Source organism: Saccoglossus kowalevskii, chromosome 3 (genome assembly GCF_978046115.1).
Source record: "Saccoglossus kowalevskii chromosome 3, keSacKowa6.1, whole genome shotgun sequence".
Taxonomy (NCBI): Eukaryota; Metazoa; Hemichordata; class Enteropneusta; family Harrimaniidae; genus Saccoglossus; species Saccoglossus kowalevskii.
Window position 1 is genome coordinate 29,874,714 of NC_140643.1, and position 17,487 is coordinate 29,892,200.

The 17,487-nt window shown below is 36.2% G+C and overlaps 1 protein-coding gene across 2 annotated transcripts in view; it reads right to left on the reverse strand.

The window, feature by feature from the left end:
- LOC100313558 (contactin-like protein) overlaps window positions 1-17,487 on the reverse strand; it is a 45,050-nt gene that overhangs the window by 17,356 nt on the left and 10,207 nt on the right. For both annotated transcript variants that reach the window (XM_006825440.3, NM_001168034.1), the window contains 7 exon segments: window positions 15,906-16,208; window positions 15,436-15,531; window positions 14,343-14,564; window positions 13,716-13,812; window positions 12,338-12,549; window positions 6,592-6,876; window positions 4,366-4,650 (listed from right to left, as the gene is read on the reverse strand). In XM_006825440.3, coding sequence (XP_006825503.3) covers window positions 4,366-4,650; window positions 6,592-6,876; window positions 12,338-12,549; window positions 13,716-13,812; window positions 14,343-14,564; window positions 15,436-15,531; window positions 15,906-16,208 — 1,500 coding nt within the window.

Below are 17,487 nucleotides of genomic sequence, written 5' to 3' on the forward strand. Positions count from 1 at the left end.
GTTCAGTCATTAAATTTCCTTACATCACAGTTACATTAAAAATTGTAAGGTCATCAGGGTTTCTTCCAGACAGAGGAACAGTGCCCAAATACGGGGGCCTGTGGCATCTTACCAAAATAGTTCACGTCTTAATTTGGGGAGAGTAGGAAATTAAACGGGCGGTTCACCGCGGTAATCACCTCGGCTCTCCGCGGTACACCGGGGAGAGCCACGGACTGCTTATAATTAGGGGTCTCTACCGCGGTGGCCACCGGTACCGGTTGCAACCGTGGTCGTAGGAAAGGTCAGTATCGCCGCGTAGCAAGTTTCGCAACATACTTGAAGTTCAATTGTGCCCCAAAATGATGTCGACGATCACTCAATTGTCGCAGGGCATGTTGTACCAAGTCCATGATACACCCTGTTTCAACTTTGGCTTGCTTTTCCTTCTTAGTGCATGGTTCTTGTTTACGTAAATGTGACCTCGCACCAATGTATTAAAACACTTTGAATTTATACTTGTGCGTGATTATATTTGGTCTACGCGAAACATTAATCTTTCTAAACTTTTTCTGAGACCATGCATGATATATATTCACAAAATAATGCGATCATATTTTGTATTATGTTGATCTCTACGTCTTTATGGATAGTTTTGTGATTTTATTCCAAGGCTCAGGCAAATAAAATAATGTCAACTATTATAGACTAGTTTCCTAGCTTTTGGCTCAGCCAAATTGGTTTAATTTTTCATTAGAACTTTGTGAACCTTTTAATTTCCCAGTTCTTTGTGTTCATTAATGGTCTTGACAATAAGCGTGAATTGCTGTGCGAGCCCACCACGGAAGACAGCGGTCAGCCGGCGTCATCGAATCTATGCATAAATTTGCATAAAATGCGGTCGACCGGCGAGCACCCACCACCATCGCGGTAATGACCGTGGTGCACCGCCCGTTTGATTTCCTACTCTACCCTTACTGAGGTTTCAGGATCTATAATGACTCTTTAGAGGTGTGCTCCCTCTAACATTATTAGCACACTGATGAATTTCAACAGATCTTTAAAAATACCTCAATGAAGTGTCACTATACCATACACTAGACAATTAATATTTCCTATTGTTGTGCATTGCGTTATTGTTTGATGCAGGTGAAACTTCACACAACTAACTAACTCATGGTGCTCTGTGAATTCTCCAGTGAAAGCAGTTTTCAATGCAAGGCATAGTGAAATTCAATACCCCCTTCATATCCAACCACCCTTGCATTCCATTGCAAATTTGTAACCAGCGATATTCATTCCCTAGTTAACAAGTAAGCAATCATTAGTTCATAAACTAAACTAGTATGCATGGCAGGTCAAATCCAATCACATTCAGTTCATTATAAAAAAACAATCAACTATTTTCAGGTTTTTTAATTTGTAACTTGAAAAAGCATATAAATATTAATATTTTTGACTGGATTTGTCATCCATACAGGTGTCTAATACTTGCTGGCAATCTAAACAAACACATTTCAGCCAGGTACACCATCAAACTTGAGGATGACATGCAGGTTTAAACAGTTATAACATAGGAGAGGTCCTAAAGTTAGTATTTACTACACCAAGAACAAACTGGTGAATAGCCAGCCACTTGAACAGTGCCCTCGATGGGCCACATGCAGAAATCATGCCATTCTGTGCCATCGAGGGAGCTCTGTGTCTAGGCTTACCGTGTGGATCTTTTAAAACCAAGGAGATTTGAAGTAACAACCAGAAACACAGGTAGGTAAAGAAATGAAGTAAAGGACACCAATAGAATAATAAGGAAAAGAAACAGAAAATTACGTCAAAAAATTACATGCGCACATAGTCATAAAAATTCAGCTTCAAATTCGTTAAGATCATAGTAAATCATAAAGTTAAATGGCCCCTGGAATAAAAATATGCATAATTCTACTTAAAAAACAACATTATTTTCAATAAGGGAACTGATCATTACCACCAAGCCGGTTTCCTGTGAGTCTCCTGCGGCATGCGTTTCTTTACCGTACCGGCCGCTGCTTTACCGTACCGGCCGCTGCTTTACCGTACCGGCCGCTGCTTTACCGTACCCGAAGGTCATTAGCCGTACCGGCAAGGCCGTTACCGTACTGGCAGGAGGCAATTCACACTTCTGACAAGTTAATTTATGCATTGATTTTCCGGTTTACCGGTAAAATGCCGACCTGTTTAAATTTCAGTTTTATGCACAGGATCGCCAGAGAAAGCAAAACTGTAGAATTAATTTGAGTAGAATTTGTTTAGTTTGTAGTTATAGTCAGTTTATAAATCATTTTGTTCATGTTTGCTATGCAGTAGCTTTCGAGGTCAAATACACCACCAGGTCAATTTGTTGCGTCTTTTTATTTGTCAGAGATTAAACTTTACCATTATTATTGCATAATATTTACATTCAAGTTGCTACACATGATTTTTTTGAGACCACGGAGCTCCCAGTACGTCCATGTGAACTGTTGGATATGACTACAGACGGAACTGCGTCTTTATTTTATACGATATTTTTTTTTTTTTAAATCGGGATCAGTGCTCCCAAATCAACTGAGCCGACAAAGTGGATTACAAAAATAACAGTTCCATGAAAGTGGCTATATTTGTGTATGATGAATCCTGAGTCGGTAGTTTTGGCATGTAACCTAATGGTTTTGGTTATTGTTACAAATGCACAGTGCAGACGTAATTTTGTTTTCATTTTCTCACTTTATCTGGCGCCAGTGCACGTGTGCTTGGGTGTTTCTTTATTCAGTGATTGGGCTAAATATTTGACGACGTTGCCAACGTATTCAACATACGAAAATAGCATGTGTGTGCGTGTGCGCGAATGATAGATGCAGACGAGATTTCTCGTCGCAACGCGTTTTATTAGTTTATTTCCAACGCGAGTGGTCGGCGCCTTTGATTGCGTTTAGTTTGTTCTTTCATTCGCAAAATCTATCGTTGGCACCGTTTATTTTGTTATGTCTCACAACTGAATGTCCAAGCTGACTTTGTATTGGCTGTAATTATATTTTTTTTTTGTAAAACAAAAAAAAGTCCCGACCTTTCCAGTCTAAAACGTATTCTGCCCCAAACCAAACAGCCCTTTTCAGGGCCAATCACATGTTCCAAAAAGAGATGTACCGGCACACTTGCACACTCTGTTTTGTTATAATAAAGTTACATTGGGGATTGTTGGAAGGGATGTGTAAATATGTTTGGTCAATTCCATAAGCAAAATCACAAAATGAGGTCGAAAAGCAATGGAAAAATGTTGACCTAGAGCAAGGTCAAATTCCGTTTTACGCACTTGAATTTTATCTGGACTACGTGCACGCATTGCGCGTGTTATTGTCAACAAAGTATCAAAACAGATTTTCGAACGCCCAAGCCCGAATTTAAATACATGTGAGCTCAGCCAAGCGAGTCACGCTGACAGATTATGCAAGTATCATCGAATTCATGCGACAGGTTGAGACGTTTTATTCAACGTTGTGGGTAAGCTACGATTTAGGACTGTCGTTTTATAGCGTTACAGGCGATCATGAATATGTGAATAACACACATATATTGAAAAAAACACATGCGAAGAATTTCAGAAAGACTTTTTTATTTAATTTATTTATTTATTTGTATTTCGACGGTTGTCCGACTTTCTTTCCACTGTGTGAGCTACTGACAAATATAAACAAATAATTAAACCATCGAGTCCTCTAGTCGACTGGGACGTAACACTCTGTTGTACAAGTCCTAAAAAAAAATTCTTATTGTTTGCAAAATGCCCAATTAATTCATGCATGACTCACGGTTACCGGCAGGGCGCCGATCAGTTACCGGGGCTTTGTTTACCATGCATTCATTAATCGAAGGTGATAAATAGTCGGTATTGGTCCTATCAGTACGGTAATTGTCCAGCCGGTACAGTAAAGCACCGGCCGGTACGGTAACGCAACGGTCGGTACGGTAACGCAACGGTCGGTACGGTAACGCAACGGTCGGTACGGTAACGCAACGGTCGGTACGGTAACGCAACGGTCGGTACGGTAAAGCAACGACCGGTACGGTAAACCGAGTCAAACTCACAGGAAACCGGCTGGGTGGTAATGATCAGTTCCCTAATATCACTATACTTTTCAAGTCAATTATTGGACATAGGCATAATTCATCAAAACAAACTTTGTTTGTAGTTACAACACAGCAAAATAAACGCATCTATACTCGTACTCGCAAATTGAGGATAATTTATTATTTTTCAACAGTTCCACATTGTAGACGATAAGTACAAGATTTCATCACCTGATGTCACTGAAAGGTCATGGTCAAGGTGTTATGATGAAGATAATTAAAGTCAGACAAACAAATATTTACCTCTGATAACAAGCCGACCTTCGCTTTGATCTTCTCCGATGTAGTTGCGTGCAATACATGTGTATTTGCCTCCATCACTGTCCTGCACGTTTTGAATAAACAAGTGACCATTGTCCAATATTGTATAGTGCCCTCCGTTGGTGATGGAGATTGGCCTGTTATTATGAAGCCATGTGAAATCAGGTTTAGGGGCCGCCTCTGGATTACATTCAATGGTGATGTTACCATTTCTGGCAGCAGGCTGATTTTGTAGCAATGGTGTATCAGCAAATGATGGTGCAATAGCTGAAAAAAAGTTCAAGTGGAAGCTTCAATCAAAAATCATTTTCACCACCAGATCCCTCTTTTCATCACAAAATAGTCCTGTTTATAGTCTGCACTTTCCTTCAACAGATTAGGACAAAAATAGCCAATTTTTTTAGTAAAAACTGAAAATTAACTCAAATTTTGTCTGTTGGCTCCAAAATTAGGGTTTATTTCCAGAAATATTGAAGAATAAAAGAAAACACTTTCAAAAATATCACTTTTCACCAAAAATGACAAAAATAATCATCAAAATTATATAACTGAAGATATCACCACGAAATTAACAAATCTGAAAGAGGTCCACATGGAGTACCTATATATGTAGTATCAAAGCAATTGGACTTGCGGTTTTTAACAAGAAGTCGAAAATATCACTTTTTACCAAAAATGACAAAAATATTCACCAAAATTAGAGAATTAAAGATATCATTACAAAATGAACAAATCTGAAAGAGGTCCACATGGAGTACCTATATATGTAATATAAAAACAATCGGACTTGCGGTTTTTAACAAGAAGTCGAAAATAACACTTTTTACCAAAAATGACAAAAATATTCACCAAAATTAGAGAATTGAAGATATCAACATGAAATGAACAAACCTAAGAGAGGGTTACCAAAGGTACATATACACCAAGTATCAAAGCATTCAGGCTTGTAGTTTTCAAGAAGAAGTCGAAAAAGTAAAACATTGACACGGACGACGACGGACAATCACTCATATGATAAGCTCCGCTCAACAAAGTCGACAGCGGAGCTAAACAATGCTCTGTTAAACCTTCTTTAACTTTATATTTAACTTTACTATCATAAAGCATGTCTTAGATAATGTTAAGCATTTTTCCAGTAATACCAAAAATGACAAAAATATTCACTAAAATTAGAGAATTGAAGATATCATTACAAAATGAACAAATCTGAGAGAGGTCCATATGTAGTACCAATATATATGTAATATAAAAGCAATTGGACTTGCGGTTTTTAACATGAAGTCGAAAATATCACTTTTGACCAAAAATGACAAAAATATTCACCAAAATTAGAGAATTGAAGATATCATGAAATGAACAAATCTGAGAGAGGTCTACCCAATGTACATATACACCAAGTATCAAAGCATTCAGGCTTGTAGTTTTCAAGAAGACATTGAAAAAGTAAAACATTGACACAGACGACGACTGACAATCACTCATATGATAAGCTTCGCTCGACAAAGTCGACAGCGGAGCTAAAAATGTGGGTGAGAAAGTCTTGTTGTAAAAAAGTTAAACCATTTTTCATTCTAAAATATTGTTACCACTGACCAAATTACTAATAATTCAAACACAAACAATACAACCTATTATTTAGCAATTACACCGTCTTTAAAATACGTTTACAGCGAATGAAATTATTACTTTAAATATATTGGCCAATTACAAATCACAATAAGAGGGCGAAAGATTTGATACCATAGGGCCAAGTATCAGCTAATAAAGATTCATATAAGGTTATCACAAAACTCCACTTTTGGTCAAGCAAATCTCAGGAAATACGATACAAGACAACTTTATTGGGGTTCTCGGTGAAATATTAAATTCTTCCCATTTTTAAAGGCTAATTCTTTCTCTGATGAACTCACTGGAGATTTAATTTTTTTGTGTTATTTCTCATAATAGTGTGTTTCATCCATCACAATCCCATCGTGTGACAGAAATGACGACTACCTTCAGTTTTCACATCGCATTTTATGTGATATAGTCTTGTGTAGAACAATTTGTGTCCATGCAAATATGTAAGATTTGGTCAAATTTATGTGCTTTTATTTAAACAAAAAAAATTTCAAAATCACAGCTATTATCGCTTTAACTTGAGCAATTATCCACATGAATAAAAACAAACTGAAGCATATAATTTTAAACCTGATGAAAGTCACTTACCTAAAACAGTTAACTGTCCTGTAGAATAGATAGCCCTTTCTTTATCTAACAGTGTATTGGCCGCTTTACACTGGTACATTGCACTGTCGGCATCTTGTAGACTGTTAATTGTTAAACGCTTAAAATTGTTGCTAAAACTATGTCTGGTACGTGTTGTAAACTGTTCCCCATTGCGGTACCACTTGTATGTGATGGGCTCGGTACCCGTTGCTTCACATTCAAACGTGGCACTTCCTCGGATATCAGCTTCAAGGTCTTCTAACTGCTTGATCCATTTGGGTGGAACTACATTGAGAGATGGGGTATTATTATTACACATCTGTCATCGTAATGCCATAAGTTGCAGCGTGCCGTAATTTTGTGGTATTGCACTGGGTCTTTTCATCCTACCATATTAGGAAATGTAAGTTCCAAATATGGAACAATTATGCACGCAAGCATCTTCTAATAATCAAAGAAAGCTTAGAAAGAACTCCCATGTGCTGAGAGTATTGGAGACACATTAAATATAATTCGAAATTACTTAGCTGAAAACTAATTATGCAAATCAGAAAATTAATATGACCAGATTTGAGTGTAAAACTAATGAGGTCTGCGCAATGTAAGGGGTGATCTCATATTCAAACATGCGGGTCAAACCTACGAAAACCCAAACCGCCCTAAACCGCCCGAACAAAACCCAGTTTTGCGGTTTGGAAGTTTAAACAATAGACAGTGCGGTTCAGGACGACCGCACGAATTTGCATAAAAACTGCGGTTCGAACCGATCTCATTCACACCTCATTCAAGCTGTTGTTTATTTTTAGGATTGGCAAAGTTTACATTGCTAGATAGTTGTCTCTAAAATGTGTCGATTTATTGGTGTACAGTAGTCATTTTACCGTGTGCCTACCTAAAAAAACACTCTTTTATATATCGGTGAACAGCGTGCCGAATAAATTGTTTTGTTTTGATAAACTGTTATGCTCGAGTCGCAAATTGAGCAGAGGACATGAATCAGACTTTTCATTGGGCTGGACAATTGATATTTGTCTCTGACAGCTAATAAGTATCAAAAGACGAACATTTGTTGATACAAAGTTGCACTTGAGACTTACGCTACTGTTGCGCGTTCAATTTTCAAACAGTTCTTCCAGGAGTGCGGCATCGCAAAATCCGGAAAAACAAATGCAGCGTACACCATGAAAATTTATTTCGATTTGCTGCACATCGGTTATTTGCAGTTTTTCTTATTCAATTTCCAGTGACACGAAGTATCAAAACAGAAAATTAAATTAAATGGACTCGCGCTGATTATTTACGGCTATTCAGACGAGACTGCTTATAAAAAACGAACCCTGACCTCTGAAAATACCTTATTCATAGAGTGCCTTGTACCTAAGACCGTCGCCGAAGGCGACACAGTGCACGTTGCGACATTGCAATCGATGCATGCTGGGTGACAAGGGGAAATTCTGATTGAGGTAACCAAGATGGCTGCGTTGAGTGCATGATTTTCTGCGGTGTTTAAAACAACACCTCGCTGCCTACTTTGCCCACAGTCCTTCAAGGCACTGTGCTTCGATGTATTTTCTAAAATAATCGTTTATTTTTAGTTAACCGGGGGTTCGAAATGTGTGCATTTTGTCACAGAAAAGTAAGATATCGGCAGCGGTAAATACCCGTAATTTCCACGCAATGCTGTCAGCTGACAATGTTACGGTGGTCGTAGCACCGGAGTCGTAGCATTAGCCCCGACTTTAGTTTTGACACAGTGATAGAGGGACTGTGGTTTTCAGATGCCTTCGTAGAAAAAATGTTGCCATTATCGATTTAATACTTACATCATATTTTGATAACTCGCAGTCTCAGACTTTACAAACTTAACCAAAAAATGTGTTCTATGAATTTATGAACTGACATGGACACAAAACTGACCATACTTATTGCGGACAAAATATACCAGTTCGCTATGGATAAACATATTTTACTGACAATGCCAAATATATATATAACGTAAGTAATTTATCCTAAGAAGCTGCTCATTAAAATTCTAGTGCATCTTTTCCCTGTTTTGTTTCAAACATTATTTACCATATATATCTCAATATCTCAATGGTATCACTTGATTCACATTTAATGACAAAATATAACAAACCATCACGTCTGTAATTAATTCCAGACAAATTGAATAACAATAATAATTGTATTGACTTGTACCAAAATGTAAGTTGTGGGAAACTGATTATTATTACCAATCACAGAAATAAATGAATATAATTTTCATCACACTTATAAATAACATGATGTAAATAGATTTGTGAAACAAAGGCAAGTTTATTTTTATTAGCATTTACATGTACAAGACTTGCAAAGAAAAAAAAAATCGCTGCTGTAATTCTTAACACTTCAAAATATAACACTCAGTATGAACATGGAGCTCCATAGTATACATCTTATTTTTTTTTTCCTACTGAAACCAGGCTGAAACAGTATTGTAAGAAAAACCTAGGTTTCCCTAGGTCTGTCTTCTTTGTTCTCTGTTGTTTGTTTTCAGTGGGGGCGTTAATGGGCAGTTAACCCAGAGGTTAGGTTTAAACCTACTACTAATTTGCATATTGTAGGTCTAGTAGGTCTGAATAGGGCAGGTCGGGTTTACCCAGGTTAACCCAGGTTTGACCCAGGTGTTTGAATATGAGATCACCCCTAACAGAAAATCTATGTCTCCAAGTTTAATTGAAATGTGATTAGAACCAAAAAATTATGAATTATTATGCTTATTAGGGAATTAATATGAACAGATTTTTACCCCAAACTAATTAGGTTTGTACATTGTCCTAGAGCATCTTTGTACTAAGTTTCATTGAAATGGAATAATTAGTACCGTGAAAACTCCAAAATTTCGACCCCTCTAAAAATTCGATTGGCTATTTATTTGCCGGGTTTCGGTGTTTTATGTACCTCCAAATTTTCGACTCCACTAAAAATTGCCGACTCATTCTTATTCGAAAATTGCGACCAGTTTTAGTTTTAGATGTGAGCGTTCAAACGGGACCTTCCTCAAAGGCATGAATCCGGGTTTCTGATTGACTGAGAGATTTTTATTTTATTGGTAACGAAAATATATTCTAAATAAACGAAGTTTCAAATAAAAACGAACACAAAAATCTCGGCATGCTGCGTTTCTGAATTGTTGATTATTACTGTACTCAGTAGTGATTATAATAATGTACACAAAATAAATTTGTTGAATGGTTATGAAATACAAATAAAAGTCAACTAAGTTTCATCGTAAGCGAATGATTCCGGTCTCGTGTAAACGTTTGATGCTGTAGGATATCCGCCATGTTCTCTTAGGTCAAATAGGTCAAATCGCTAATTAACCAATCAAAAAGCTGGATGATGCCAACGTGTTCAAATTACCATAGCTTATTTAAATATGTTAATGTTATTGAACGCAATGCGAAGAGATTGATGTTGTAGTACGATATTTTGGCTTGGATTTTGATGCGAAAACGGCAGGATTTTTTTTTAAATAAAAAAATTAGTTGTTTTTAAAAAATAAACTGGTCATCTGAAGAATAATTTAACATTGTTCACAGTGATAACAGCTCATTCTCGAAAGGAAGCTTACCCGCTCACGCTAGTCACGATAAAAATCATACACGTGTACTCTTGAATAGACAGACGTCAATGACTACGGTAAAACTTAGACTCTATTTTAGCCGGCAGGATTGATTGAAATGTCCGAAAAATGACGCCAAAATACACCTTAAAAGTCCCATTTTATTTTCTTAAATCCCATTTTATTTTTTAATCCAAGGGCGAATTTACGGCAGAATTTGGTCCCTCAAATAAGGGACACGTGAGCTTTGATTCTAACCGGATACATTGCACTGGGTCAAAACCATTAGGTTACATGCCAAAACTACCGACTCAGGATTCATCATACACAAATATAGCCACTTTCATGGAACTGTTATTTTTGTAATCCACTTTGTCGGCTCAGTTGATTTGGGAGCACTGATCCCGATTTAAAAAAAAAAAAATATCGTATAAAATAAAGACGCAGTTCCGTCTGTAGTCATATCCAACAGTTCACATGGACGTACTGGGAGCTCCGTGGTCTCAAAAAAATCATGTGTAGCAACTTGAATGTAAATATTATGCAATAATAATGGTAAAGTTTAATCTCTGACAAATAAAAAGACGCAACAAATTGACCTGGTGGTGTATTTGACCTCGAAAGCTACTGCATAGCAAACATGAACAAAATGATTTATAAACTGACTATAACTACAAACTAAACAAATTCTACTCAAATTAATTCTACAGTTTTGCTTTCTCTGGCGATCCTGTGCATAAAACTGAAATTTAAACAGGTCGGCATTTTACCGGTAAACCGGAAAATCAATGCATAAATTAACTTGTCAGAAGTGTGAATTGCCTCCTGCCAGTACGGTAACGGCTTTGCCGGTACGGCTAATGACCTTCGGGTACGGTAAAGCAGCGGCCGGTACGGTAAAGCAGCGGCCGGTACGGTAAAGCAGCGGCCGGTACGGTAAAGCAGCGGCCGGTACGGTAAAGAAACGCATGCCGCAGGAGACTCACAGGAAACCGGCTTGGTGGTAATGATCAGTTCCCTTAGATATCAGTGGAACAGTCATAGAACAGCTAAAAATTAGCTAATTATCATGCAAATTAGGTAATTAACGAGCATGGATTTTTACCAAAACCTAATCAAATCTGCGCATTGGCCCAGAGCATCTATGCACCAAGTTTCATCAAAAACCGATGTATGGTTCTTGAGATAGCAGTGGAACAGTCGGACACGCATACACACACACATACACACATACAGACACACTAACTGCAAAGACTCCCATTTTGTGCTTCGCACATGGGAGTCAAAAACAAATATGGTGGCCCTCAGGTAGACTGGCGCAGTTGGGGTGATTAATTTGTTTTTGTAGTTTAAATAAAATTAAATAAATTGCGAAATGGAGGTGCAAAATCCCTTGTAACTGCAAAATCACCCCGACTGGTTTATTCTGCATGGCCCTCTATCGACACTGCAGGAACCCGTCGATTTTTCAACGGGTAATTATGTTAATGAGTGTTCTAATTGACAATCATCTGAGCCAATCACAGCGTCTCTTCAACTGACCTCTGACTGAGAAGACGTCGGCTGATTGTAGCAGTCAATATTTTTTTAATTCTACGACTAGTACAAGTTACTTTTTTACACATTGTGATGAATTAGAAACGACGACTACGACAAACTCGAATTTCAACATGCCGCCATGTTGGGTCTGCAGTGTGACCTTTACCATGTTGACCTCATTATGCACGTATTTCCGCGCCCACCTCATTACAATATGTGCATCATGAATATTTAATAGCAATGAATTTCCTGCAGAATAAACCAGTCGGGGTGATTTTGCGCTAACACCTCCATTTCGCGATTTTTTTTTTATTTTATTTAAACTACAAAAACAAATTAATCGCCCCGACTGTGCCAGTCTAGCCCTCAGGGTTTGACCAGACAACACAAAGAAGTTTCCTAAATTTGTTCTCAAAGTTTTGGATTTCAGCAAGTATGCACTCAGTGTGCTGTTACATCATCCTCCGCTGCCCGTCTGTCGATACTCCCACTGAAGTGTCTTTGTGCATACTTTTTGGCATCCTTGTAATAACCTCATAGTATAAGAAATACTTTCGCATAACAGAACAATTCCCAATAGGAATTTGTGAGATATTTTCTTACCTCTGACATCAATTGTACCAGTGGATCTTGAATATGTAGGCCGGCTGTTTTGATTATCAGGAGAGTTCTCCGCAATACATTGGTAATTTCCTCCATCCTCTTCTTGGATATTCCTCAAGATCAGGACTTGATTTTGGTTATCGAAAGACGCTGATGATGGAATAGCCTGCCCGAATGGTGCCACTCGTTCCCAACTCAACCGCGGAACAGGGCTGTGAAACAAACATAATATTGTAAAACCATACACCCAAGTAAAAAAATATATTTTATCAAGATTCTGGCGTTTTGTTGAGAGATCAATCCTGTAACGTATTTGGGTTTTTTGGAATGTTTTGGCCAATTTTTTTTTCAGAAAACAACATTTTTGTCAAAAAACAAGTGCTTGTCCAATATGAGATATGGTTCAGAATGGTGAAAATGTGTGATTTTGATGCATCTCTGGCATTAAAATGGCTGCCAATTGGCCACCTTCAATCAAATAAAACAAATGGATACTGATGGATACACACACAGATGCACAGAGGTCAATCCATATATCCCAATTTTTTTGACTTTGTCTGAACAGGGGGAATAATAAACAATACTGACAGAATCTTGGATAAACAAACTATTTTTGTGTCTACAGTCGAGATACCTGCAAGATGTTTCAATTCTCTACTGTCCCTAACACCATGTATCATCCCTCAGTGGTGGTAAATGTCCTTAATAATTAAAGTCTGACATATGAAACTAACACAATTTTTGAAAAAACAAAAAACTACAATTCTGTAGTCGGCCTAAATCTTAGAAGCCCATAATAATTCATGCAAATCTGCCAAATATTGAGGTGATAGATAGGTGAATTTTTGACCACAGTATTGGACAAATACGATACAGCTTGATTGAGCATTCAACTCATCAAATATCAGTGAAAATAAATTCCATACAAAACACTGAAAAGTAATTTCAGCAAAAAATTATTAATAGCAAGTATTATAGCAAGTATTTTACAGTAAATGTGAAAAATTTGACAGTTAGTATATGCAAGAACTGCAGTGAACATTTACTTGGATTCACCATTCCGAATTAATGTTGCTTGCATTAGGTTACACTTTGTTTAGCTACACCATAAAAACGCCCTCATTGTATTGGATTATTTGTGAACAAACTACCTCACTGAAAAATTTCTTATATACCCCATACTTTTCTGACCGTTCACATGTACAATATGCTTCAACTTAGTCTGAGAAAAGCATTCATTAAAAAATATATTTGCATAATTAGTAAACTGCCACAGAATTCTTGAGAATAATGAATGACTTTTAGCACTATACCACAATGCTATGTGCAGTATCAGAGCAAAAATGTATTCAAGATAGTAATGAATGATTGTACTTACTTTCCTCGAAAGAAGCACTCAAGTCTGACGTTGTCCCCTTCAAGTACAGTCTGATCCTGCACAGCATGAGATACCTTGGGTGACTGGAATCCTGCAACTATAACAAGAATATTTACAGTAAGTGAGTTCTTCATTATTGCAAGTATTACAAATAGAATCCACCTATAACAAATACGGATTCCAATATTTTTATTAAGCAGATAACCATTATTTTATTTCAAACACATTGCAGTAAAGATTTGGTGCAAGTTATAACGCTAAAAAGAACTGAAAACCAAGTTTGACTTGATACAAAAAACTAGGGTCATTGGACAATTTTCCTGAGAAACATGGGAGCTAAAAATGTCCGAGAAAAATGGCAAATTCTACATTTTTATCCATTTTGTATTGTTCGAAAATTTCTTTATACGAGCCTAAAAGTTTGATAATGTGAACAGTCTTTATTGCACAAAAAACAAAAGTTTGTGAATTTCATGAGTGTCGGCGACTCTCTGGCAAAATCTTGACTCCATGAATGTCATAGAAACCAAAAATGATAAAATAAGTGTTTAAAGTATATAATTTCACAGTCATCAAAAAGACAATATTATACAAATAAATCAAAATATTCAGATCATGTATACTCACAATTGTTAGTTAAAACACTGACTGAAATCTGTGGACTGATTCTGCCATCTTGACCAGCACCAGACGCAGCATCAAGAATATTCTTAACAATACATGAATAATCTCCTTGATCACCTTGGTCAACTTTAGCAAAATACATATTGCCATTGCTTGCTATCATCAAACGCTCACTCTCACGAACAAAGTTGAACTCGATATCTTTGACCCAGTAGAACGAAAGTCCTATTCGAAAATATACACAAGTTAAACAAGTTACAGACTACTGCACGAAACAAGTTGATGTGGTATTCAATGTCAATTTGAAATTGGTTTGAATTTTTCAAAGAAGAATCAGAAACTCAATTTGGCACAAGATACGCATGTTGATCACACCATAACCACAAGTACATTCTGTCATTGTGACAATTTAGACTAAATTACTTATCCAAAGGATTGCATTAAACTACATTTGCCATTTGAATTTATCATAAAAGTTGCAATTTTTTCTTCTAAAAAAAAATTCTTAATTAAACAAAAAATTGTAATGCACATTAAACGTATGTGTTATGTGTTGACCAGGGTTTGCGCGAGTGTCTTGGCAAGACAAGTCCTACTTACAAAATTTTAAGAAATTGAAATTTGACCCTGGATTACTTTATTAGAGATTGGTCCCCAGCTTGCCTGAAAAACTGGGTCCCTCTTCAATAATTGGAGTCCGGGAAGCAAAATATGGGGTTAACGAAATCCCTGGTTGACAAAAAATTTTTTAAATGAATATTCACAAGACAAATAGACATGAACTAATCTAAAAGTTGCTGGTTTCAGACTATATCCAAATATGTCTAATTAGCTTACATTCCATGACAATTTGTTCAGAAAATATTTTGAATACAAGATAATGTGACAACTGCTGTACTTATGTAATAATTAACAAATATATATATATATATATATATATATAGTGCTTTAGGTAAACATATGACAAGTTTGTATCAAAGCTGACAATAGAAAACCTATGCAGGCAGTTGAATTCTCACTCTGGATTGACAACTCACAAGACATTTGTTTTTATGTAAAACAGTGCCATCTAGTGTTGAAAATGTAAGATATTTACCAGGATATGCATCTGGAGCATTGCAAGAAAGCATAAATCCATTTCCTTCTGTGGCTACCTTTGGTGACTGTCCTTGCCTTGGAAACGGATCAACAACTGAAAATTTAAAATAGTATTAATATTTAGATTCACAAGAAAACTTGTACTTGTAAACACTTGTTTGGAATTTTTCCAGCAAAAATTTGTTAAGCAACATTATTTTTTTGTCTTCCAATTTTGAACAAAATAAACTAAATTTCCTATTGTGTACAGATGTAGATACAATTTAAAAAAAAACAAAGTTTAATTTGGAGAGGGGGTAGAATTTTGATTCATGAATTTTAACTTAAAAAAAACACTTTAGTATATCTTATTTAATTTAATTTAATTTAATATTGGTATACTAACATAACGACTTTCTCTAGTGTATACAAGATCACAGTTTCATGTTTACAGACATAATTCTAGATTAGAAATACAATAATACTTACATCCAAAACTAAGAGTAGCTATCTGACTCAGTACCACCCCATAATCATTAGAAGCAAAACACTGAAATGATCCGGCATCACTCTGCCTTGGTTCGGCTATCGTCAGTTTGCCTTCCATTAATGTTAGCCTGTTATCTGCTAATATATTTACATCAACATCATTTTTTTTCCATTTGTAGGTTGGTCTAGGATAACCGTCAGCTTCACACTCAATTGATACACTAGGAAGGTTGGAATCTGCATTAAATATTGTGTCTTTTGGTTCGACAATAATATGCGGCCCCCTAGGCTCTTTATCTTCTCCTGAAATAAACAGGAAATAATTATTGACAATGAACAGTTTTTATTTGACATTACTGCTAGCTGATATTCAGTACAAGTCGCATGCAGATATACATGTCTACCAAAAGGCTCCAATCATCATCTGTATGTCAATTTCAATTCAGTATGACCATAAGCACACAGACTGACAAAATGTAGTGATTTTAATCATAAAGACAGAAACTAGCATGCAAAACATAAAAAAAAATGACTGCCAATCAGCCATTTTTTTTAATTGAAAAATGACATGCATGCAGCAACCTAGTCTACAAGACCATGATACAAGTTTGGTTGAAATCAACCAGTTAATTGTAGAAAAACGGTTGTGGATATGTTTACAGACTACATGATGATTTAGACATAATTGTCGTCAATTCAACAAATATGAACAAATCACACCTACGTACAAGTATGAAGCAACCATTTACAAAACAGTTCAATAACCATATCCATTTCACATAATTAATAAAGAATGGTCACAGCCATACAAGCATTTGGAAAAGGACTGTTCTGAAACTTTGCTAAATTATTCATTGTGATTGGATTGATTAATTTCCTAAGAAAAAACTTGAACTGAATTATGAATCACAGCTGTAGGAATTCAGCTTATCTTAGCTTAGGAAATCCAGTCATTTTTCAAATGGAAACAAAATGTGATACAAGATCAAATAGCCTAGAGTACTGCAATCTAAATTCCAATGCAAAATAAAACGAGAATTGGCCAATAAGCCAATGAATTGAGGGTATAAGACTTCAAGGTCAAACACATTTTTGAATATATTTATGCATGACAACCTAAAATAACATTTGCGTCACACAAATTGATATTTGAATGACTATCGTTGCTACATCAGTTTCTTGAACATACATTATTTACATTGCATGTCCTTTCATCCTTTGATGTTAGCACTATAAAAATTGTCCCATTGACAACTATTACTCCTGTAGCCACGGAAACTGACATCAATTTTGGTGAGAAGTTTACAAAAAGGTTTAATTTTAACTTAAAAGAAAAGTTATCTTCATCAATTTGACTTTTGTCCGAAGCATGCATTGTATTATAAAGGTGTCTTAGATTACGGGTAAGCAGGTGCAGGAAATACAACAATTGTAAGTTTCTATTAGTTACAGACCAAGTTATAAATACCCACTGAAAAACTATTAATTTTGAGTCGATTTTGAAAATAGGTAAGCTTGTCTGAGTACTAGTAGCTTATTGCATCTTAAAAATACAAATGAAGGGAAAATTGAACAAATTACA